The sequence below is a fragment of the Oenanthe melanoleuca genome, chromosome 1 (assembly GCF_029582105.1).
Source record: "Oenanthe melanoleuca isolate GR-GAL-2019-014 chromosome 1, OMel1.0, whole genome shotgun sequence".
NCBI lineage: Eukaryota > Metazoa > Chordata > Aves > Passeriformes > Muscicapidae > Oenanthe > Oenanthe melanoleuca.
In genome coordinates, this window is record NC_079333.1 from 104,744,277 (window position 1) to 104,769,274 (window position 24,998).

At 36.9% G+C, this 24,998-nt stretch overlaps 1 protein-coding gene across 1 annotated transcript in view; it reads right to left on the minus strand.

The window, feature by feature from the left end:
- The window catches only part of LOC130253437 (probable ubiquitin carboxyl-terminal hydrolase FAF-X), a 35,036-nt gene that overhangs the window by 2,088 nt on the left and 7,950 nt on the right, over nt 1-24,998 (minus strand). The window contains exons 2-19 of the mRNA XM_056492015.1: nt 23,360-23,603; nt 20,007-20,115; nt 19,274-19,420; nt 19,009-19,155; nt 18,004-18,226; nt 15,503-15,723; nt 14,920-15,110; nt 14,324-14,497; nt 12,277-12,418; nt 11,351-12,101; nt 10,719-10,842; nt 9,291-9,516; nt 8,100-8,229; nt 6,324-6,509; nt 4,433-4,653; nt 3,276-3,364; nt 782-938; nt 173-385 (exon numbers count right to left, since the gene is read on the minus strand). Of these exons, the coding sequence (XP_056347990.1) occupies nt 173-385; nt 782-938; nt 3,276-3,364; nt 4,433-4,653; nt 6,324-6,509; nt 8,100-8,229; nt 9,291-9,516; nt 10,719-10,842; nt 11,351-12,101; nt 12,277-12,418; nt 14,324-14,497; nt 14,920-15,110; nt 15,503-15,723; nt 18,004-18,226; nt 19,009-19,155; nt 19,274-19,420; nt 20,007-20,115; nt 23,360-23,603 (3,695 nt within the window). The remainder of the gene's footprint in view (nt 1-172; nt 386-781; nt 939-3,275; nt 3,365-4,432; nt 4,654-6,323; nt 6,510-8,099; nt 8,230-9,290; nt 9,517-10,718; nt 10,843-11,350; nt 12,102-12,276; nt 12,419-14,323; nt 14,498-14,919; nt 15,111-15,502; nt 15,724-18,003; nt 18,227-19,008; nt 19,156-19,273; nt 19,421-20,006; nt 20,116-23,359; nt 23,604-24,998) is intronic.

The window sequence follows — 24,998 nt, forward strand, 5'->3', positions numbered from 1 at the left end:
GGTATCTATAGGAATAGTAATAAAATCTGAAAAATAAAAATATAAATCCATACTTATAAAGTACATATGAAATGTATCTCTTAACTGAGTGGAGACTGTAACTAAGGTTAATTATTTACAGAAGCACTAAACTAAATTTCTTAACTGAAAGTCAAATAATTTAATTCTTTACCTCCTCTGGACAGAGTTCACAAGCCTTTGCAAGAGTCATTCTAGCACTGTGTGACCTCTCTAGGAAGTAGCCATTTGATGTTTCATTGCTCTGTATTGGTGGAGACCAATTATTGTAGGTGTATTGGGGATTGCCCGTGTAAGGTCTGCGCTCCAGCTCATCTCCAAGCCATTCCACTGCCCAGGTCCATTTTCTCTTCAAATCTCCATTGCTCTGCAGATTGAAAATGAACAATTCACAATTATTTCCACTGTTGTTGAAAACAGAAGTATTTTTCCTTTCCTATACATCAGCTGTCAGAGACTACCAATTTATCTGCTACTGTTTAAAGGAAACACAAATATCCTTTTTTCCCCAAAGAAAACTCCAAGTTTGAAATTAAGTCTGCAGATTTGCAGCTGCACCACAGCTGCAAATGAGTGTGAATTTAACCAGACTACTTTCAATCCCTTATAATGACCTTCTCATACAGAAGGCTCGAATGAGCTGTCCATGGAAGTTGTAATTTAATCGAGGTGTTAAAAACTGAATAATGGTGGGGTTTGTTTTGGTTTTTGTTGAACACAGAAGTGGGAAAAAAGCAGCAAGAAACAGAAAAAACGGTATCACCTGAAGGATCTGGTAAGCTACAGGGCAGTTGCCAAAGAGAGCTACCATGCACTTTATACACTGGTAAGCTCTTTTCTGATAATGATTCTTCGAGCGCTGAATGGTGTCAAAGAGTCCATCCCTGTCATCTGGGATTCCCTTAAGTGCATTGTGAATCCTACAAAAAAACAAACAAAAACAACAACAAAACTTTAAGTGTCAAAAAGTTTTTGCATTTGAATTAAGGCTTCAAATACAATGTAATTATAAAAGGGATGGTTGATGTTCTGGTGGTTTTTTAATATCAGAAAATTAACCTGACATGTTGTATATATAACTTAGTTTAAAAATTACTAAACATGCTATACATATTACTGAACAAGATGTATAAAAAACCGTAAGTATGATCAATTCTAGTCACAGAAATCAACTTTAACTGTTTAATTTTATTATTAAAGTATCTACTGCATTTACAAATCAGCCCTGTTAACCCAGTAGGTCCTTACAGAATTGGAACAGTTAAATCCTCAACCAAGTGGTTACTTACACTCAGTTATGCTTCTCAAAGACACCCTTTTACATACAGCTCCTCCAAAGGGGAATGAATGGTACATATCTGTGCATGGGATAAGGGACTTGGGCATTCCCTGGAACTAAGCCCAGTTTCTGCGCCTTCTGCTCTTGAACCGGGCAGAGGAATTAATTGCTACCCTGAAACTGTGCAAAAACTGAGAACTGACATACTTCTGGCCTTGGAAAAAAGTCAGAGGGAGCACAGAACCCACACTGCCATCTCACAGAGCTACATTCATGGCAGCAAAAGCAAATGCCCTCTTTCCTCATAGCCCAGCTCCATCTGTAAAGCAATGACAAGTTTTACTTCAGTTAATTTAACTTAATGGCACTTGTACCATTCCAAACTTGGTACTTGAACCTGTCAAATTAAGAGAAATTTAAGAGAGTGGGTCTGATGCCAAGGGCCAGCAGCAGTGATCTTGCAGTACCAGAGGACAAGTTGCCCCAAGGGATGCACACTGCCCAAGGTCAGATCACACTCGCTTTCCAGAAGTTACAAGACACCATTTACAATGGACAATTTCACTGTTTTGTGGTGGTTTCTTGGGTTTCGGGTTTGTTGGGTTTTTTTTGAAAGAGAAGACAAGGATCATCAGAACTCTCTGGCTATTACAGCAAAACCAAGAACATGGCAGAGACTTCAAGCTATGGACAGAAGTGGCAGCAGAAGCAGTGGATGACTGGAGCTGGCCATTTAACACCTTCTGTGGAAGCCTAACACAATTCTATAGAGCAGTGCTGCTCCTGACACTGCAATGGAACATGGAGTGATATAATTCTCCAGGGAAACCACACCACAGCATTACACCTCCTTCACACCCTGCTATTCCAAACACAGTATTATCCTCAACAACCACTTCCATGATTTCTCACCTGCAGTTCAACCCTAAAAATTAGTTATTTTACTTCATATGTACTAAAGTAGCCCATCCTCCAGCATTCTGTGGACTTACCTCATGGGATTATTTGTTTATCAAGAAGATAATATAAACTAACTGCATTACATATGCATAGGAAATTCCATAAAGAAATTACAAAATCCCTACAAGTCAGTCATCGTATCTTGGGAGTGTGGTTAAGCCAGACCAACTCCTTTGAGTCCCTCCTAAAATAAGCCCAGGCAATTGGTAGCATCCTAAATGAGCAGTCTGCTTCCACAGCTAAGGACAGGAGTCTGCTCCCATAACCAGAAAGTCTGCTCTCACTCACAGTACTTGAAATGTCCTATGAGACACAGTAGGAAATGATTTAGTAAATCCTATACTACCTATAACTGCTTATTATGAAACTGACATTTTGCAACACTGACCGGTAGCACATTGATGACATTTGTGTTATCTCACCTACTATTTTTATATTAAACTTCTGAAAAATTCTCACAAACAGTATTTGCAGTTATTACAATTTTTAATAACCTTTAAAAGTCTTATTTTGTAGACATATAAAAATAAGTTTTAAACTGGATTAATATGTAATACACTGAAGCTACAGTTCTCTTGAAGGCTGATCATACAGAAATACCTACACATGAAATAATTCTTTTCTGCCACATCCACACTTTATGCTTGTCTTGGCACCACTCCTACATCTAATGTGCTCCTGAGCAAGCCCAGCCTGTCTCTGACCAACCTAAAGGGGATGTTTCCATGAATTAATCTGAGCGCTTCACAGAGAAGACCAACTGAGATTAACCTAAACAGCACATCCTCTTGTATGTGAGAAATCCTGGCTTTATAGCAAACTTCTCAAGAGTAAGGAAGGTGAAAAACTGTACTTATCTCAGAATTTCAGATAAAAACACAAAAAAATTTCTTTATTTGTGAATTTTGATTTAATACCTATTGAAAACAAACCTATTGAAAGGATTAACAACAGAACCACTAGAAAAACAATCAGTACAGAACAATATTGAATTATGAAAGGACAGGTAAATACTGACCTGTGAGTTTGCCAAGAGTCCTCAATTAACAGGATTTGCAGAAGCAGATCCAAATAAGGTCGAAGCTCGTATGTATATGAATATGCAACCTAAAAAGTGAAGATGTAGAGAACACAAGAAAGTATTCCTTGAGTCAGGCAGCTTACACAGTGAAATACAAGAACACAATTCATTTAAAGTTTACTGTTATTCAAAGGATATTTCAATACCTCTTTTATAATACTTCTTTTCTAGAAAGTGTTGGCTGTGTCAGGAATTTTGAGGACTACAATTTTGTTTGATTTGTTTTGTTTTTAAATACAGTAGGTTCTGTAAAGAACAAAATGCTTATGACTTTCTGACACAGCTGATCTGAAGCCCCAAGCATGATATGCTGAAGAAAATACCTTAAAAATGCCTTTAGAAAAGCGAAATTTAATAATGGCACTTTTCATTGATATTGCTACTTTTAGGCAATATATACAAAGGCTGTCTTCACAGGTTATCCTAAAATGTAAAATATGTGGCTAGCAAAGTATCAATAAAGTATTTTTTATTATTTTTCTTTCAAGTGTCAAACAAAGGGACATAGAAAAGCGTGATGTTACATGAAAAAAAAAAAAAAGTGCAAATATAAAGATGGGCTACCCGAAATAAAGGATTTCATTCGGAGTGGAAAAATGTAACTGACCTTACAGAGATTAAAATGGAAATATAAGACAGTATCAAAGATTCTTTGCTGAGTCTGAAGCCAAATATGCTCTGCAGACTTGTAAAAAAACCTTATGAACAAACTTGAAATAAATACAAGGGACATCTTAGGAAAATATTCCAACTTCCCATGTCATCTACAAATCTCTTTTATGGATAATGACAGAAAGTTTTAGCAGATGCTCTTGAAACACGCAAAGACTACCTCAGTCTACTTTCCACCCTTAACACATCATTCCTGACTTGTCAAAGGTTGATTGCTTCCCTAAATTCATAAAGCACTTCCCACAGCGCTTCCAATGTGCTGTACAGACCTAAGACTGTAAATACTGACAGAGGATGTCATCATGAGGAAAGTTTATTTATCAAGCACCTATTCAGTATTTAATACAACATTCTTACATATAAATGCAGAATCATCCATATTTTTATTCCCAGTCTTTCTCCTCCTAGCCTTTTATTTTTACCTGCCAAAGCAGTTCACTGAGGACTGTGGAAGAGAACTGAGGATTCTCCCAACAGCAGAAACGAAGCAACTTGATGGTCTCTTCAGAGTTGCTGCAATCTTCAATAATTTTCTTTACATAACTAGTTCTCACAAACAGAATGTCTGCTACGTTCTGCTGAAGTGCCATTATAGGTTGAGATAAATTAGGATCACCATAAGGGTTGGCAAGTGGGGGATTACCTGGAACAAATAGTTATTACAGATTAAAAGATGCTGAAGTACCTCCAGTGTAGACACTCCAGAATACACTGGAGTAACTCATCAAAAAACACAGATGGAGAAAAAACACAAACCCTCCTTAGCAGCTGACCTTCTTTGGCAAAAAAAAAAGCAGTATGAAATAACTAATTTTTATGTTTGTGAGGCTTGACACTTGCTGCCTGGGAGATCTACTTCTCCCTCTGTGATAAGATTATGCAGTGACAGTCCAAGCAGAATAGCTGGAGACACATGTTCACATGCAAGAGGAGAAATCACTGAGATTCCGAGAAATACTCTCATCTCCTACATTTATCTACCTCACTGCTTGTGTAACACAGCCTAAGTCATACTTTAAGGACACAACGTCTGTTTACTTCACAAGACAATGCAGAAGTGTTTAGAAGAAAATCTATGTTAGAACAGTCCCATCTGAATCTCTAGAGTGTAGAGAAAAAATATACTTTTGTAATTAATGTATCTTATTTAGTCAGCTTCGTTTTGTGTACTGAAAGAATGCTGATTTGCTCCTGATGTTCCTAAATTTAGCAGTGTTTCGAATTATTGTTTGAAGATGCCCAGAAGACTAGGGAGAATTTTTCTAGCTTCATAAGCTGAAGCAAAAAATAACTTTATTATGCAAATAGTAATCATAATTAGTAGCCAAAGTAAAGTTCATGTAAATAATCTTTTTAGTACAATATTATGAATATAATGAATAAACAACTATTTTTCACAACTAGAATATCTTTTCACTTTAAGCTTCAAGAAATGCACTAGAAAAAAACCCAACCAACACTGCCATATGATTCTGGAGCTTATTATAGCCCAGTAAAATTTTCAGTTCATTAATCTCACTATAGCACAGTCTAGCTTATTGACTTTATAGCCTGACACATCAAGCTGTAATGAGTTTGCCATTAAATAGCTTCTCTACAGATTTCTAATTAGGTTTTCTAAAATATGCTTAACAGAATGTGTACAGATACAGGCTATAAAGTCCACATGGCCCAATATCATGTCACCATTCCTCAAAAATAACTGCACTCTATTCAGCTACTGGAAATGTTAATGATTTACACTGTGGTTAATCTATTTCTAGCTGATGCGTTATCTTTTATAAATTGAAGTACTGGCTTCTGTTTGCTGTCTTGAGTGTGAACAAGCATCAAATCATATTCAAGAGCTACCCAAAACAATGCAACATCTCTTCAATGGTAAGCACTATCAGTTACATCAAAACCTGGTGTGGTGTATTTCCTGTACAGATTATTTCTGTAGTCTATTTTCTTATCACCTACTCAGGATAAAAACATCTTTGGACAACTCTTTACAATGGACTTAAACTATTCTAAAAGCATTACTATTTTGTAATGAACAGCCTCCTACTTTACTAATTATTTCCCTGCATTTTTAAGGAATATGTCAAGCAGCACAAAATACAGAACAGATTTCTGTCTTGGTCTTTTTAGTACAATGAATTAGTTTTGCTTATGACAAACAGATTTATTTCTTTAAATGAAAGGAGCTGCTAAACGTAAAAGGAAAACACTTTCCAGCTGATCCACTTTATAAATAATAGCTAAACATGCACAAAAAGACATTTCCTGATTTAGTCAGCGGACCTAAAGCAAAGTTCAAATTCACTGTACCATTGATAGAAGACTGCATCCGCGACGAGACGTTGCAACAGCGGATCAGCTGTGACACCACGGTGTACAGCTTCCCCAGCTCAGCATACTGGTATTTAATTGGCGGGCCTGGACCTTCATCCAGAGCCACAAGCATGAAGGTTGCAGGAACATTTAGTTTCAGAAGTTGTGTCTTCTCTGCTACACCTTTATGGGGTAGGGAGGAAACAAAAAGTCTTATTTCTGGCACTGAAAATATTTTTAGGATTTTTTTAAAAGGAAAATAACAAGAGTTTACATGACTCGCAACTTTTTTGTTCTTGGATTCTATTAAACCCTCATTTACACCTTCCAGGGAAAAAAATAATCAAATCAATAAAGATGCACAAGAAAATTACACACAGATGAAAAATCATATAGAAGGAGAGTTGCAAATTACTACAATTTCTTCACAGTGCTCGCTGGCACTTAAACAACGCACAAGTATCATCTGTGTTAATAGCAAAGCCTCAGAGAAGTCTTTTGGACAATAAATTAATCCTTTTATTGTGAGGCTCAGGATAGGAAAAATAACCTCCACAATGTATTTTGTTATTTCTCTATCATGTTCTAGATACATCAACCACAAACTTGAGACATTTTCAACTGTGCCACAATGTAATAAATGTAAATTAAGTGACAAAATAAATAAGAAAACCTGCAAAACCCCAACCAACCAAAACATCCAAACCTACACCTGGTTTTACTGCAAGAATGCCTAGCATGTACTATGCAAGTACTCACCAGGAAATTCACTACATAATTTCTTGCATTCTGTTTCTTATTTTGCTTTAAAGTAATGGTTTTTCACACATTTCCAAGTCCTTTCTTATTCTGAAATACAACCAGACCTTACCTTCCATTTTTCTGATAAGGAGTGTAAGTGCTTTTTTAGTGGCATTTTTTCTGATTACGCTAGATAGTTTTGTAGTTGCATCCTCTGTAGAACTGATCTCTTGCTTTGATGTGAACAATCTACTATTTGATTTCTCAAAATATCAGACAATTTAATCTCACAGAATGCAGGAATGATGCTATTGTGGTTTTTGCTGAATGAACTCTACATCCATACAGAAGCCTTCAGGTAACAGTAGTAAGACAAGGACAACTGCTTATTGCAGGTTTATCTCTGCAGGGTAGATTGTGATAACTATCAGACCCACAAATAAAATTATATTTTTCTATCTGGCCTCTGAGTGCTCTCCTACTCAGAACTGCGCTGACTATAAAAAGCTACTGAAGAAGAAAAGAGAAGCTGGAGCAGAAGAATTGCATCTCTTCTCTGCCATGACACTATTTCTACTCTCAGGTCATGACACAAACCTGCCAGACAGAGAATGCTTTGGTAGGCAAAGTATATGAAAGCAACACACATCACAGGTGTAATTAAATTAGCACAATTGTCTAGATTAATTTTAGAGATAGGAAATTAAGTTCCTTTAAAATTGTCTACTTCTCCATGAGCTGACAAACAGCAATGGTCTAGTATTTTACAATATTTCACCTCCACCCTTTCTCAGCAGGACACTGTTTTACTGCTCCAAGCTTTTCATGTTTATCTTCCATGGATGATAGGGAGACTGAAGCCTCAAACTCCAAAGATGAAGAACACAGATGCTAGGGAGCATTTATATGACATATAACTATAATAATCTGCCTAAGGATGGAAAACTGGATCCTCCTGCTGTTACCTCTGTAACTGGATCATCAATAAAGCCCCAGTTTATTACAGTTCATCAGTTAAAGCAATTTGCTTACCTAGATTGGCATACATCACAAACAGATTGAAATACTGCTGCAAGTGGCGCCCGTGTTCAGATACTTCCCTTCTTAGAAGATTCAGTACCGCCCTCAGTAAGTGATCACTCAAACTTAAGTTATCGTAAGCCTACAGAAACAGAAAAAAAGTTCTACTGTTAGTGGCTGAATCGATCATATCTTTATTTAGTTTCTACTTTTTACTATGACAGAAAACAAAACTGGTTAAAAGGTATGAGATTTATACAAGCTCCAAAGTACCAGTAACTGGTCAATCTTCTGTGTCTCACACAGAAAAGACGACGCAGACAGGGAGCAAGACTCCCATCACTCACTACTGTGTCAGTCAAAGAAATCATGCAGCTAAAGAAACTTTTATCTAGGCTTTTTTTCCAATAGCAGATAGGTATAAATACTCAAGAAACACACGTGCAATTCCACTGTTAACTTTACAGACAACCAAAATCACCTCTACAGGTGTATCTCAAATACCTCGCAACACAGAGCATTTCCTAAGCCTATGGAGATTTAACTGAATTCTTAACAAATTCTTTTGCTGGACGCAGTAATGAAAACATTCTGAGAAGGTAAGTGGGACCATGTAAGCAAAAAGGGCATTAAAACATGATAAATCAAAGGCTCAAAAAGCTGGGTTTTTTTTTAATAGAGTCCAAATAAAAACACTGTTGTCACAAATATCACAGTAATATGCAAACTTTTTTGTTATTGCTTGTCAACTCCAAGTGTGTAAAATCAGGCAATTCACTGTCTACTCCCACACTGAGTTACAATTCTTGACAATTTTTCTGTTGCAAGATACATGGGATTAAAACTTAGGGAACTCCTGCAGGTTTTCAGCTTAGTGTGTTTGTTTGTTTGTGGGGGTTGTTTGTTTTACAGTTCCCTAGACATTACTTCACTAAAATAGCCACTGCTTTTTTTTTCATATTTCGCACTCCCAGCTCAAAGCTCCCACTGAGCCTTCACAGAGATTTACAACTGAGGGGACACTGAACCCTTGACAGCAGCTCTCTAACTGGTTGAGTTACATCCTGTTTCATAATGCAGAATGGGCTGCACAGCTTCCTAGCCATCACTGATGCATCTGCTCCAGAGTTTACTTTACAATAAATGCTTATAATGAAGAAGTAAGAATAAGTTTCAAAAGCTTTTCATTAGAAAATTAAATACCTGACTGGAAGGTCCAGGAGAGGCAAAAGGTGATTGACATGGTCCGTCTTGCAATGAAAAATGTGCAATAAATACTATAAGTTTTGCAAATGCACCCCTCACTTCTGCACTGGGGCATTCCAGGAGATACTCAGAGAAGCGGTTTGAAACATTAAAAAGGACGTTGTGTGCAAACCAAAAGCGTACATTCTTGCTGTGACGGAGCAGGATGCACAGGGCATCATACCTGAAACAGGAGATGACACAGTTATGACCAAATGAAGAATTTTTAGTGAATTTTGGCAGACAAGATCTTTAGCAGAGTTTGAAGAAACTATATGTTAAAGATGATCCCCCAAACATTTTTGTTTACAAAATTATTCTAATCACATAATTGTTGTTCTTATAATCATACTCTTATGAGCAATCAGACATGGAATTAATTAAAAATTAAAAACCTAACACTTCACTGTAGCATTTTACTTCTATCACCTATAAGAATTAAGATAGCATTATACCCCCTAACTACTCCTCAAAGCAGGTCCTATTTTGGCAGCCACCATCCTCTCTGTACTGAAACTGGGGGAGAAGGTGAGCAGTAGAGAACACAGGTGGACTTCATAACTGTGTATACAACACACAACTAAATCTGTAACCTAACAAGAATTTATAGTCTCATTTAGAGATCTTTAAAAAAATTCACAAAATGAAAAGCCAATACCCAAAGACTAAAATATCTGCTTCAGAGAGGGCCTTGCATTACCCTGTCCTTTCACCAGCATATTTGAACTCTTCTTGATCTCTTAAAATGAGTAACTTAAGGTACTCTGGAAATTGCTGCTGGGGGTATGAATTCGCCATTATTACACAACTACTTACTAGTACCTGGTAAACTACTGGCCAGAAATACCAGATTTTTCTCTCCAATCTGACCAGTAGTAACCCACACTCCTCTCCCTAGCAGAGAATAACTCAGCTGAAGGACTAAAACGAGTAAGATGGGACTGTCTGTCACAGTCTGGATTTGTACATAGCAATGTACATAAAGTACTCTGCCAACAGTGTCTCAGAGACTATATACATTTCATAAACAGAATTCAAATATAAGATGCAACAATGGCTTGTAAAGAGCTTTGTTTAAAACTACTAAAACAATGTAAAAACCATTCTGAATTTGTCAGAAAACATAACTTGTTAGTTCTGTGCTAGTGACAGCTTCCATTCTTTTATTCTTTTTAAAAGACAGACAAAAAGACAGAGTTAAGCTCTGTTTCAAAACAAAATTTGAAGTTGTTCAGATCAGCAGGATATTTCAAGGCTCAAATTCTTCCCAGTATTTTCTATTCAAATTTTCCCCCCTTTTCATGTGCACCTTCACCATGTAGCTAAATGGCATCTTTTAACAAATCAAACTTCCAAAATTGTAATTGTTGTTAAAAAACAAAATACCAATCACTAGCAGGCCCACGGACTATTTTCTTTGTATGAAATCCTGTGGTGAAGAGAAATCTAGCAGCAAGCTGAATACTAATCATAGTTATTTCTTCTGCTTCAGGCAACAGATGATCTTGTCCTAAAGAAAAATCAGAATACTCACATGTAGACAAAGTAAAAGCAATTTTTAATAATTTAACTGATTTCAGACTACCATTTTGTCTGGCATGTTGTTCCAGTTTTAGAAGAAACTTGATCAAAACAGCCTCTAGCTTCTACATTGTATAATTTGAAAATATAAGCTTTAATACAGGTACCTGGAGGCTAACATATGCCTCTAACAAATTCAACATCTCACCTTTGGGAACTGTTTTCAACAAAAGAGCCTTCAAACTTGAGTTTCTGATTTAGTACATCAACTGAGTAACAGCTGATAGTTTATCAAAGTATTTTTTTGCTAAATATTCTGGCAAGTCATCACTGATGAACAACTTTACAGGAAATATTTAACTACAGAAGTCCAGAAGGACAAGAGTATTCAAAGCAGGATACACCGAATTTTCACTGGCTAGATAAATCCTTGGCCACACAAACCAAAACTCATCTTGCAAGAAATGAACCCATAATTATCACACTACCATACTAACCTGGAGGAGGGTTTAGGTAGACACTATTACAAGTAAGCAACTTCTTTATGAACTGGAAATATTCCAGGCTGTACTGCATCCGATTGTGCATGAACTGCACGTTCTGCTTCCGCACGCTTCGCTCGATGGCTGAGGGCATTTTAATCTGGTGGGGTTTAGTGGTGATAGTAATTTCTGAAATATATTTTATTAGTTCATTGTCTTTGTCTATCGTGTCCATGCGTTCATAAAAAAGAATGTAAGCATTCCACCACCTCTTCTGGCGCCTGTAGGACATTCGCTTCATCATGTGATCGAACACCTCGCCCATGTACTCTCCCCCAAAACACTGATTTTTCATCTCTTCATCGTCATCCATTTTACACTCTGTCACATCTCCATCATCAAATTTGTACCACCGGTTCTTCTCACCATCTCCACCATTCCTCTGGATAATGTAAGAGTAGTAATGTCCGCCGCTGGCCTGGCCGCTGTGCACAAGTACACCCACGAGTCTGTATTTTGTGCTCCCAGAGTGTTCGTTTTCCGACTGCTCATTTTGTATTATCTGATTTTCAGGATTCACGTCATCCCCTTCCAATTTTGCTACACCTGCCACTGTGTAAGGCTCCATGTCCAGTTCTCGTGGAAATTCAAAATAATCATTGAATTTGATTGCACATTCCCTTTCCCAGTCATAATCAAATCGTTTCAACTGGATTGCAAGAACTGGAGGCAACTTCTTAATCAACAAGCGTTTCACTGTATCCACCTAAAAAAAGGACATGAACAGTTACCAGGTCTCAAATTTCCATTCATATCCTGTCACCAAATACTAAACTGAGTAATGAAAGGATGACTTTTCTCCCCAAACATGAACTAAGACTCAAGTTATACAGCTGTAACATGCCAGTTGTACACAAACTTAATATATAAGGAATCATTACCTTTTTGTTGCATTTTTCACAATGATATGCATTTGCACCTTCCAATAAATCTCCTTTGACGTACTGTTCCAAAGAATCAAGAAGGTTTTGGTGATTCCTTATATCTACATTCAGAGTTGTGAAGGATTCCTCACACTCGTACCTAGCAATGAACAGGTCAATGTATGAGAAAGGTAGGAATGTGTTCAACTTTTTATGTTTTACACGTGCTACAGTGTGTAAGCAGTAAAAGAACTGAACTCTTTTTTACTGCAGTTTTCCTACAGTTACATTACAGTATCTACACACTGTATTTTTATGGTCAGGAATTTAGACTGATAAACACAAATACTGTATCACACCTAAAGACAATAGCTCAAAATAGATGCCAATTCAGCACAAAAACCAAACAAAATGCCTTTTTATTTTCTGTCTAGAAGACCCAGAATCACCACCTTCATAAAATCTCTTTGAATGTTTATGACTGGCTTTGACACTGTGTTCTAAACACAATCAACAAACAAATCTCTAGCAATGACCCAGTAATGCTTGAGAGACAACCAGTTGATACATCCTGGAAGCAGTTTTTTGTTTTTAAAGATAAAGAAGTGATGAATAAATTTTAAAAGCCGCATCCATTCCAGTGTAACACTGAAAGACTTGTTTCCCTGATAAGCAATCAAGCATTCAAAGGCTGAATAAATAAATATTTAGAAACACTTCAACCAACAGCAATATTCATTCATCCAATAAATAACTTATAAAAAATACAGAAAGGCTGTTAATTTGCCATACACAAAGCCACAGTTCAGTTACTACCAGTTTTCTCCTCCCTAAACTACAATCAGGGTAACATTTTTATTAATAGTAATATTATGCAAACCCAGTAAGAGTTCCAAAACCGCAGAAAATACTTCAGGATAGAATATAGTATCAGGAATGAATGATAACTCATGTTGCTTCTGGTCTGGATCTGCCATTTAATTACGCACTGCATATTAAGTAAAATCAGTAAAATTGCAGTATTTCAACTCACTTCTAGTCACTCATTTTAACCCATGAAACCTAAGATGTTCACTCTACAAATTCTTCTTATTCATACATTAGGTTAATTGAAGTTGAAAGATTACCAGAGAAAAATCCATTTGTATCATTTTTTCCAGTATTTTAATTGCTAACTGAAGGCTAAAGGAAATGGTCAGCTTTCAAAATAAAGAGAATTTGCAATGGCAATGTACAAAGACATGTACAGTTAAAGAATCCCACATGATCTGAACAGTAAGAAGGTCAACTTCTTAGTTGATAGTGATAGAAATAAACACAATAATTAAAAAAAAGCTAAATGTCAAAAAGAATAAGTTAATCATTAGGCTATCCTGAATTTTGAATGCAATTTTAACCATCCACTGCAAGAAGAGAGTTAGATGAAAAAGTCTGGGGAACTATAACTTTACAGTACCGAGCCCTATTACTTCATCAAGGACCATCATCTAAACAGTGAGCTAGAGACTTGCATCTGATTTGGCATGGGCTGGTTTCTTACACACCTTATACAAAGCTGAATTCCACTATTCACATTTAAAGTTACCTACAGTAGAAGCCTTAAGAAAAAGATTCCTTTTCTACACCACTGTCCTTAATTGCAGTTTACATGGTGAGTATGAACAGTTTTACTCATCGGAACTGAAGATTCCTACTTGGCTTAGCTCATAATACACATTATGGAAAAACAAAGATAGCAAAAATTGATGGCCAGGTATTAAAATTTTCTAAAATGTATTTGGTTCCTACAGTTGTTTTAACTTTTAACATGAAAAAGCAAAATCTTTTCCTGCCTTGATCAATACACAATGCTTCACATACAATCTGTGAAGTAGAAGTAATAATGATTAAGTACTTCAAAACACTTGTAGACAAATGAATGTTCAGCTGTAGAAAAAATAAGGTAGCAAAACCTATTAGCTTAAAAAACCCACACAAAAAGCCCACTCTTGACTCTAATTACTTTTATAAGGACACAAGCATGGGTTGTTTTTCTATAAAAAAGATTAAAATCTCCAACACTCACCTATGTGGGCATCCTTGACAAATCTTCTGATCAGCAAAGGACCCTCCTAAAACTTTACTTAACATTGCTGGATGGCCCAAAGCTTTTAAAGCTTCATCTAAACTGTCCACCAAAGAATTAAAAAATTCTAAAGCATCATGTTGTTCACGTAGATTTACAGGTTCACCCCAGAGTCTGAAAATGAAAGCACATTGTATCAAATATTTTTTGTTTTGCTCGCGAACAATTTCTTTTTGAAAAAAATATTATTCAAGCTTCTAACCCCTCCTCCTTAAAGAGCCAAATTACTGGTTTTTGATATACTATACAACCTGTTGTTCTGTCCCTGACACTTTCTGTTAGGTAAAAACAGGCTCTTGTGTACAACTTTATACTTAATTCAAAGTCTCATTATTAAAAACTGCTAAAATTCGAAAGAACCACCCTGCTTTACTAAATTTTAGTTTATTAACAGACATCTACAGAATGGTGAAAATGCAGAAAAAGATGCACAACTTCTGTTAATTTACTCTTTACATCACTGCCATTCTACTAGGATTAGTTTTTGCACTTCAGGGATCCAATGAACAAACATCAATTCTCAATTTTCTACTTACCTAAACTGTTTCCAAAACCCTCTCGGTACATAGTACTGTAGCCTGGAAGCTGCTAAATGGCCAAAAATTACTTGAAGATGCCTCAAAACTCCAATATTATACTCCTTTCTATCTTCAGTTTTGCTCAGTGCTGGTTTATCTTCATACTGATGTGGATAACCAAACACATCATCTCGTGGGTCAACATTGCTCTGAAAAGCAGAAAATTTATGCAATTCACTTTCATGTAGCCATCCCATAGTTAGTTTTATCCCTTTTTTAATTTGACAGTCTAAGGTGTTTCATACTCAGCTGAAAACCCAAATACTGTCTTGGTTAGCATGAACAGAGTTGTGGTGGCAGAAATAAGGTGCAGTGCTTTCCAGTAGAAATGCCTGAGGAGGAGTTCTGCAAACCCTGCCACCTGGATCTTCTGAAGTATCCCTCTGGCAGTGAACCTATTTAAGTATGATATATTATCCTATTTTCCCCACAGATATCAGTAGAAATCAAATTGATTAGCAACTGAGATTTATCATAACCTTTTCATAAAAAAAATGAATTACAATTTAAAGATTAGGTAATTTTATATAATTAAATTTACCTCATTGTCCTGCTTTTCATCCCCAGACATGTCATCATCTACATCACTGCCTGTGCCTTCAATTGCAAGAATCCCATTCCTAATGGCTGGAATCATGTACAGCTGCTGAATGACAGAATTCATGTAACAAGTGGCACCAGCATTTTTCAGTCCCACAAATCCCTTTGGCGGTCGAGGCCCAACTGGTGGCAGATACTCCCATTCTGTGAGCGCTTCACAAGCTAAGAGAAAACAGCAGAATGGGGTCAGGGAACTGCTCTGTTATAAAATAAAGAAGACATCAATGCAGTACTAAGGGCAGTTACATAAAATTATTATTAGTTTGAATCACACTGCAATTTAATACAAAACAATGTTCCATCAGAAAACTGAAATGCTAAAATTAACACACAACTTCTGTGAAGGACAGCTTTATCTGTAATCTTAACACTGCATAACTAAAGAGGTGGTCATGCAAAAATTTAGTCTATTTATATATGAAACAGAAGTCTTTCTTCACTACCAGCAAGTTTCTTACCTGAAGAATTCAGCTGAATGAATACAGAATACATAACCAATTTATAAGCCTTTCAAAAATTATAATACTCTCAAAAAATTACAATAATTCAAAAAATTACAGTATTTCACTTAAGCCTCAAGGATGCAAAACAGTTTTAGTAAACGCTACCTATATAACGTGATATATATTTTTTCCTCCTCAGTCTCCTCTCTCAGGTCCCTCACATCTCTTCAAGAACATTTATGATCACTTAAGCTAACCTGTTGTTCTACAGTTTTAACACAAAAAATTCCCATATAAGAGAGCATGCATATTTATTTACAAGCAGATTTGGTATATGAATCCCAGAGCATGAACAGTTCAGACGTGTTCTCTCTTCTGTCTTACATACCACAGAGATCTGGTGTTCTATTGTGCTTGTCAAACACTTGAATGGAAGGGAATGCCATGAAATCCCCCTAATTGTGAGGTGATAAGAAATACACTACTTCCCAATAAAAAAGGGTGAAGAAAGAAGGATGAGGCGGGGGGGAAAACAATAAAGCTGCCCTTTTAATTTATTCATCTGAGATGGAACTGAACAGGGAGAGACTGCAAAACCTCAAGTGACTCACTGATAGCACCATTCAAGCAATGGTGGTGGCAAAACTACTCAAGAGGCAGTGGCCAATTTCCCCTTTTGGATACTATTTTTAGTTGCTTATGGTTTTGCTAAACTTTGTGAGTTAAAACACTCTGTTAAATCACACAATGCGTTGGGGTGGAAGGACCTTTAAAAACCACCTAGTCCAACCCCCTGCCATGGGCCAGGATATCTTCCACTAGACCAGACTGCTCAGGGCCACATCCAACCTGGCCTGGAATACTTCCTGGGAATAGGCATCCACAACTGGGCAATCTGTTCCAGTGTCTCAGAATTCTCATAGTGAAGAATTTCTTCCTAGTGTCCAATCTAAATCTACTCTCAGTTTAAAATCATTGCCTCTTGTCCTGTAACTACAGGCCCTGGTACAAAACTTTTTCTCTGTCTTTCTTATAAGCCACATTTAAGTAATGAAGGTCACAATAAGGTACCCCTGGGGTCTTCCTTTCTCCAGGCTGAACAACCCCAACTCTCCCAGCCTTTCTCGTTATATGAGCTTGGGTTTCCTTGGTTTGATGATGTTTGGATTTTGTTTGGTGGCTGTTGATTTTTTTTTTCCCTTTCCTGGTTAATATTACAGCAGAATGGTTCCAGTGTCCCTTTAGGGCTGGAGAAAATACGCTATGAAATACTTTTTTATGACAACAATAATCTGTGCTAAAAACAAGCCTTTTGCCATCCTTGTGAAAATTAGCCCAAGTTTCACTTGACTGTTGGCTTTTGAAGCACTATTTGCAAGTTTTTGAACAGACTGCAATCACTAGAATCTTTCTCCAGTAAGAGGGAGAAAGGTCTTTCAGTGCAGAGCTGTACTGAGACAAGGCCAAAATGGAGCCTGAAAAACGACTGTGACAAGCAGAGAATGAGTTCAGAACTAGAAAGAGAAGCAGGACAGAGGACCTGTGTCTGTGTGTGGACAATGATGACAACTCAGGTGAGCAACCAAGACACTCTAAAACTCTAGGCTCTAAAACTAAGCTGAAGATACCTGGTGAGGGTCTGGGATTGGTTAGCAAGAGCCTGAAATGATGAGACAGAAGACACAGACAGAATGAAGTTCCTGGGAGCTGGTATGGACAAAGGGGAGAAATCAGAGACTGGGACAAGAAGGGTCAGGCTGTGCAAGCAGCTGGAGCTGGAATTTGGATGCGACCATGGAATGCAAGTCAGTACATTTACTGCATAAAGAAAAACAAATAAAGGCTATGCTGGCAAACTGATTTGGCAACACTAAAAGTAGCCACAAACAAACCATGAACTAAAAAAGTCAGCATTTGGTTCAGTGGATAATATAAACAAAACCTATATGTGATATACACATTAAAGAGTAGAAAATAGATAATTAAAAGTATTACATACTAGTGATTGCTGTACCTATGTAATACATTTCAGTCAACGTGTCTACTATCTGCTTGAGATTTCGCACACATCCAACTGCTAGTGCAACGAGGAGCTCAAAGCCAGCATTAATGGTAGCTGGTGAACTACAGACTGGTATGGCCTGCTCAGCAGGCAATTCTCCATTTCTCATGTACTGTAGATAAACATTAGATGCTGGAAAGATGAAATCATCTATCAACTCCTGAAAAAAAGACAATAAATCACCTGTTACCATGGAGTTATTTTCTAAGAGAATAAGGGTTATTACATAAATGAATGTCTGAGAACCAGAAGGGTACTTAGAAAGAAAAAAACAAGAATCAAAATTGAGACCAATACCATAATGAGCTTTTAAATTTAGAACAGAAGAACTCCATTCTAAAGTGGTTCCCTGCAAACCCACCTCCCCACTGAAAGTTAAAAATAAATCTGTACTGCTCTTGATTGGTAAAAAATTTCTTTTGCAAAACCAGTATTATCTATAAAGCTCTTCACCAATTAGTGCCGAAAAAACAATACTCCTGCTTTATAATATTAGACGTACAAAGAAAACATGTGTTATTAAAGAGATGCTCAGATGTGATGCATTTGTTCAAACTTGCCCTAAGCATTAATAACACTAATTAAGAACATGTGCAGGAAAGACATTACAGGGGGAATGAAGGAAAGCAGTCCTGTACAGGACTATCCTGTATCTAGCTCACTATCTTTGTGTGACGTTTGTCAAGTACTGGAATACAGTAAGAATGAGAATGTTAAACACACTTTATGAATAAAACATGCAATTAAAAAATATTTTAGAAGAAAATATTAAGCTCCAATCTAAAGCATTTTTATGGATACAGCCCACAAGATGTGAAGATTATTTTTACTTATTTATAGGTCAAACAAACAAAAATCCACCCCTTCCCCCCAAAAAAACCAGCCCTAAAATCTCACAAAGACAAAAAAATCCCCTCCAAAGATCAAAAAACTTGAACTTACTTTAATGAGATTAGCACCTCCTTTTTCACAACCAATATGGTATTTCTTCTCAGGTGTCTGAAATGCTAACAATTCTTTTGTTACTCCAAGGTGACCCTCTAAGATTGTTTCTTCAACACCTGTTTCTCCCGTTCTTTTTACTTCATCCTGCCATTTAAGAGAAAGTTAGGTACTCCAAGTAGCAAAAACATTAAGTTCAGAACTGCAGTTTACAACAAAGCAGCAAAAACTTAAATATCAGGTATAAACTGATCCTGTAACTTACCCTGATTCTCTTAAGCCAGTCAATTTCATTATTGAGAAGAACTTCAGCATTGGGTACATTAATATTACTGTTGTAAGCATAGTTAAGAAGATGTCTTAAGAGTGTGAAGTAGTCTCCAGAATGCTTAGCTCTCTCTCTTGCAGTGCTCTGTGTAAACCAAAAGCAAATGAAAATTTATACACACTTCTACTTACAGTGCAACAACCAATGTATTTCCCCTAAATCTCACAGTAAACATAAAAGAAAGCAAGTGTAGACTAATTTTTAACCTTTTAAAAGTTTAAAATTGTATTTAGCTGCTAATGAATGACTTCTCAACTATTTTAGTAGCAATTTCTATACATGAATGGGAAAAAGAAAACCAAATCAAAACTTTTGATCAAATGTTCAAGAGAGCCATAAGCATGGGGAGCTGAAAAGCCCTGGTAGGACCCACAGGAGAAGGCACTAACTGTAGGTATCTCTCTTTTTTTACTTAAAGGTTAGTAATCACCAAAGAGCAAATTCAGACATCAAAGCTTATCGCTCATGTTCTTATCAGAAAATGCAAAAGAGTCCCTTTTCTCCTGATCTAGCTCAAATGGAAATCAGCTGTGCTGCTTGCCTGTATGTTGTAAGCAATCTGTATTTTAGTGACTGTTATTAACAGCAATTTGTATTTTCTTGCAGGTATTTTGCCGTATTACTTTTTACAGACACCCCCATACTGAAGAATTTATCCCTGAAAACTTACCCCTAGAACAGTAAACAGCAGGGTAATGAAGAAAAGGAGAGGTCTCTGTCCCATGCAACACCTGGTAGCCATTAAAAAGAATTGCTCCTGTGCCATCTGACGAACAGTTCTGGAAATAATTGAATAGAAACATTAAATTCAATCTCCCTATCCAAACGGAACATTAATTAAATTTGTGTTTATCTGCTTAATGCCATTTTCTAAAATGAAACACAATGTAAGAAACAGGAATAGTTTAATTATTCACTACCCATTATATTATTTCTCCTTGCAGTGAAATTTCAGATGCATGAATTATATTACAAAACCTGTTCCACAAATCAAATATTTAAAGGTAAAAGAAAAAGAAACTTAGAAACACCTAACCACTATACCTTTGCAACTGACAGCAACTATTGCACAATACAACAATTTGCAATCCTAAATAGTTTTTTTTCCCTAATCAAGCACCAGTTGTACCTGGTAAGACAAACCAGAAATACTCCAGTAAAACTGCTTTCATGTGTCACTGCAGCAGCTTGCTGAGTAATTTTGAAGTTATCAAAATTTATCATTAGAAAGATGTGAGAGATGATGACCTTCCTGAAAATTCAAGTGGCTATAATTAAAGGAAATTTTCCACCTCAGAACTTAATCAATCACTAGAGCAATGCAGGAATGGATAAGCTTCAATTTAAAAAAATATTTAAAGCTGATTCTTTTCTTTCAAGTTGTAGAATTAATTGTCTGAGCAGTATGCCATGTAAAAACTGTTAGGAACAACTCTTTTTGTGTGGGAAGAGACTACAAATGAATACTGAATGAATGATTTTATGGAAGTATCTCAACATATGAAAAACTTAGTTTTGCAGTGAGTTCTACAGTGTTTGTCTGGTGTGGCTGTCTTCGTTTTGTGCCCATGGATTCAGGGTGCAAAGCACAGCAAAGAATCCTATTCCCTTCAGAACTTTTTCATGTGTGGTTAACTGGGCTTTCAAAGCCACATAAGGATGACCTTGAGGTCAGAGCAAAGATGTACCTGGCTGAGCACCCATACCATGCACAAAGCAAAGTGCACGAGAAGAAGGAATCATGCAGTGCCACTTCTCCAGAACATTCTCTCAGCTTCTAACAATCTGTGGTTCAAGAAGACTACCAAGAGCAGTATTTCATAGCCCTCACTGAACAAGTTCATGAAAGAACCCCTCAAACCATTTCCAAACTGAAGGTTTGCACTGGCTAAATGTTGTGCTCAACAAGGTCTTACACAAAGAAATGCAGCTCCATATGTTCTCCCTTTGCTACTTCTGATTTAAGGGTCTCTGCAGTATTCTCCTCACACCATGCATCTCTCTTCCAGTATGAAGTGCCCCCAGCTATTCAGCTGTTCCTCAAATGGAACTCATTGCAGAGCTTTGATCTCCCTTGTCACCCTTCTCTGATCTTTGCAAGTGCTCCTACTCTGCTCTGAGTTGCAGCAGACTGTGGGGTGGGGCTGGTCTGTTTTGTTCTTAATAATAATTAACATTTTATGGGGTCTGATTGCTGAGCCAACGTTTTTGTAGAACAGCTCACAGAAAGTTATTTTAAGATACTATCCTTCAACTGCTTGGGACACATTACATAGATACTCCTCATGTCTGTGCACTTGAAGGCAGAATAAAATAGATAAATGAGAAAAATGAGAAATGTGACCAATGTGACAATGTGAGAGGCCTCACACTGTTATGTTTCTGAGGAGTATGCAGTGTTTGAACACAAGTATTACATTTCTGTGAAGCTGTAACCATCTAAGAGCTCTTAAGGAATCATGAGAGGGATGCAGCTGCCTGAGCACAGGCATCTCATGCTGTTTTGGACACATGATGACAGTACAGAGCTGGCACGCAGGACATGAGCTGCACAATGAACTCACATTCAGCAGGAGGAACACCTGGAGGTCAAGCAAATCCCTTAAGGCTGGCAACCTGAATCCTGCCCTATTGAGAGCTCCAGGACACAGATTTCTGTTTAGTTAACAGAAAGTCTCTTCAGTGGGTGTAAGTGCCGTTGCTTTACACCAACAGAAAGAAATTTTAGTGTATTTACGCCACATACATGTGGCCACCAAACACTTTGCAGAAATCAGAATACTTCTGGGTTCCAGGATTATTTAGAACTAACTGCTTGGCTATCTTCTCTTAACTAAGCCAGTCCTGCAATCAGAGGACAATACTATAAGATCAATTACCCTGTAGGAGAAAAACTGCTCTAACATTTAGTATTAAACATTTTGGATTCTGTTTCTCAGTTTAGAGGTAGCATAGTTATGCTCTGAGGAAACAGAACTCCCAGTCAAACTAAAAAACAAGCCATCTGATCTTTTCTAGAAAGATCCTGTTTGTGAGATCTGAACTTGGTCATCTTCTTTGTCTTTTATGGTGCACCAAAAATATTTTCTCACATGCATATTTCTGCTCACATTGTTCTCTGATTGAGCATAGGAGATTTGAGAACAATAGTTTTGGAAAGATATTCAGAGTTCTGCCTGGTATTTGCTAAACTTTCCCTGCACTGCAAACACTGATTTGTTTCCACATTAATTCAGAAGAGGAACTTCTTAGCAGCTTAGTTCAGCTTCACCATCTTCATTTACACAGCAATGTTCTGTTTGCACTTATGTTTGTGCTATTCTATCATGTAACAATGAACAGTTGCACCATTCTAAGTGAGATTATCGTAATTACCACAGGTTTTACAGGCATATAAGAGAAACAAGCTCAGTAGTATCTTCTTGTATTGACAATATGAACTACTTTTCTATACAATGAGTGATACAAGCAAGCTTCAATGAAACTGAAAATTCAACACCCTATACCAAACTTTTAAAGCTTGGGTATTTCTGGTAACACTCCACAGTTTCACCAATGTGTGCAAAGAGTTCAATGTATAGAGATGCTCTGATGATACTATTGATCCTTTCGTTAAGGCAAATATTCCTAAACGTAAGATTTTTTCAATCTATTTATCTAGAAAAGTCAAAAACCCCAAAACACAAATTCTGCTCAAATTCTGACCCCATTCATCTGAGAGCACCATAATCTGACTCCCTTTAAAACGTACTGAAGGGCTTAAGACACTACTAATTTTGGATCTCTGTAATTTCTCAATGAAAACTTAGAATATTCATGAAACAACAGTATCTTAAAAAAATAAAATTAATTCTTCAGTAACAGAACAAAACATTGGCAGCCAAGTTTAATAACATACAACAACTTTCCACCTGGACGGTTTCTGAAAACACCTATCCCAATACTTCACATCACAATTTCAGATGGGCTGAAGCCACAGGTCTGCATTTAGGCTTTATATTAATTCTGAATTGCAAAACTTACTTGCTGTGACAGTGCAATAGTAAATCAATAATAAATGTCTGCCACGCCTTCTCTTTACTGAGTGCATCCAGTGCCGTTGGAATCAAAGCAAAGCACAGGGTCATCACCTCCAGTGCTTCACAGCAAACTTGTTCATCTTCCATGTCTGGTTCATTTCCTGCATTTGTCTGTGAAAACAAACAAGAGTGCACGAAGTGGGTACACAAAACAACCCCAAGAACCCAACTGGCTCCAAGGTATATCACTCAACACAAACACAAACCACAGCTTCGTACACTAAGTGATTATCAGTGCCAAGTATTATGCACCCAGATTGGAGCCAAAGCACTGTGTGGGATGACTTCAGAATTCTGCTTCTCAAAGGAGGATTCCAAGCATGAACTTATGGAGACAGAAGTTCAATAGAAAGCTTGTAGGCAACAATTACATCATGTTGGGAGTTTTTCTTGCTTTGAATCTGAGGTTTTGTTTGTTTGGGATTTTTTTGTTTTTCTTTACCACTCAAAACATGGCGTTTAAAGCTTGGAAAACTCTTACTACTTTGTTATATTGAGAAAGGCTATAGTGCTGTATAATTAATTCATCAGTCCAGTTTTACAAGGCCTTGACACTTGCAACTTATTTGACCAAAAGCTTTTTAATACTGCTAGAATTCATTAATCACTACTGTTTTTCAGAAACATGAAAGAGCTGTTCAAGTTTTAAACATAGCTGCTGTGGTGATTTTTGACACAGAAAATAATATTACTGCTAATTGGTATATAAATTACTTCTTAAACTGAACACTTGAATTAATTGAGCTGATTTTGGTACATTTTTTCAAAATAAATACTTTGAGAATAATGGCAAACCCTCTCCTCCATCTAGAAGTAATTATGTCCAAGAAGTTCCAAAGAAAACGAATGTGAGCAGGTCTCAATTTGTCATTTATAAATCATGAGTTCAGGTTAGCCACATTAACTAGAGGCATTAAACATTTGTTTTGTATGTGGAAAGGTATCAAGATTAATTGGGCAGAAAGAAGGGATTACAACACAGAGGAGATAACTAATTGTGAAAAGGCCAAAATATGCCTCACTCTGGCAACAAACACTATTCTGTCTATGCACAACAACTAAAAAATCGGTCACTGCACTGCAGCAGGAGATCATGGCAGTCTTGACACAACTCAGAAAGATCAGAAAGCAAATGCAGAATGCCTTCAGCAAGTCCAGAACTGCACCTGCTCTGCACTGAAGCCCTGGTTAGAAAGAAGTTATTTCTGCACAGTTGCAGGGACCCAGGAGAAAGGCAAAGTGCATTTTATACTCAATGAAGTACTTTTCTGCACTCAGGCACCCAGAGCTGGGGGGTCTGTATATTGTAATATTCAATCTTTATAAAGCCATCATAAAAATTGCTTCCTAGGATCTATAACCAGATACAGTTATCTTAAACTGTGTCTTTTCTTCCATGATATTCCTCTGTTTCTTGGATACTTCCCTCTCCTTCAGTGTTACATTAACAAAGTGTACTTTATTTCCCCTTCTTGTTACTTCTGCAATTCCCTCCTCTTTCGAATTTCCAATTTTTCCCCTTCAAGTTTTATCTCCCTTTTGCATAGTAGAAATCAAATGCAGCTGCCATTTATTACAAATGT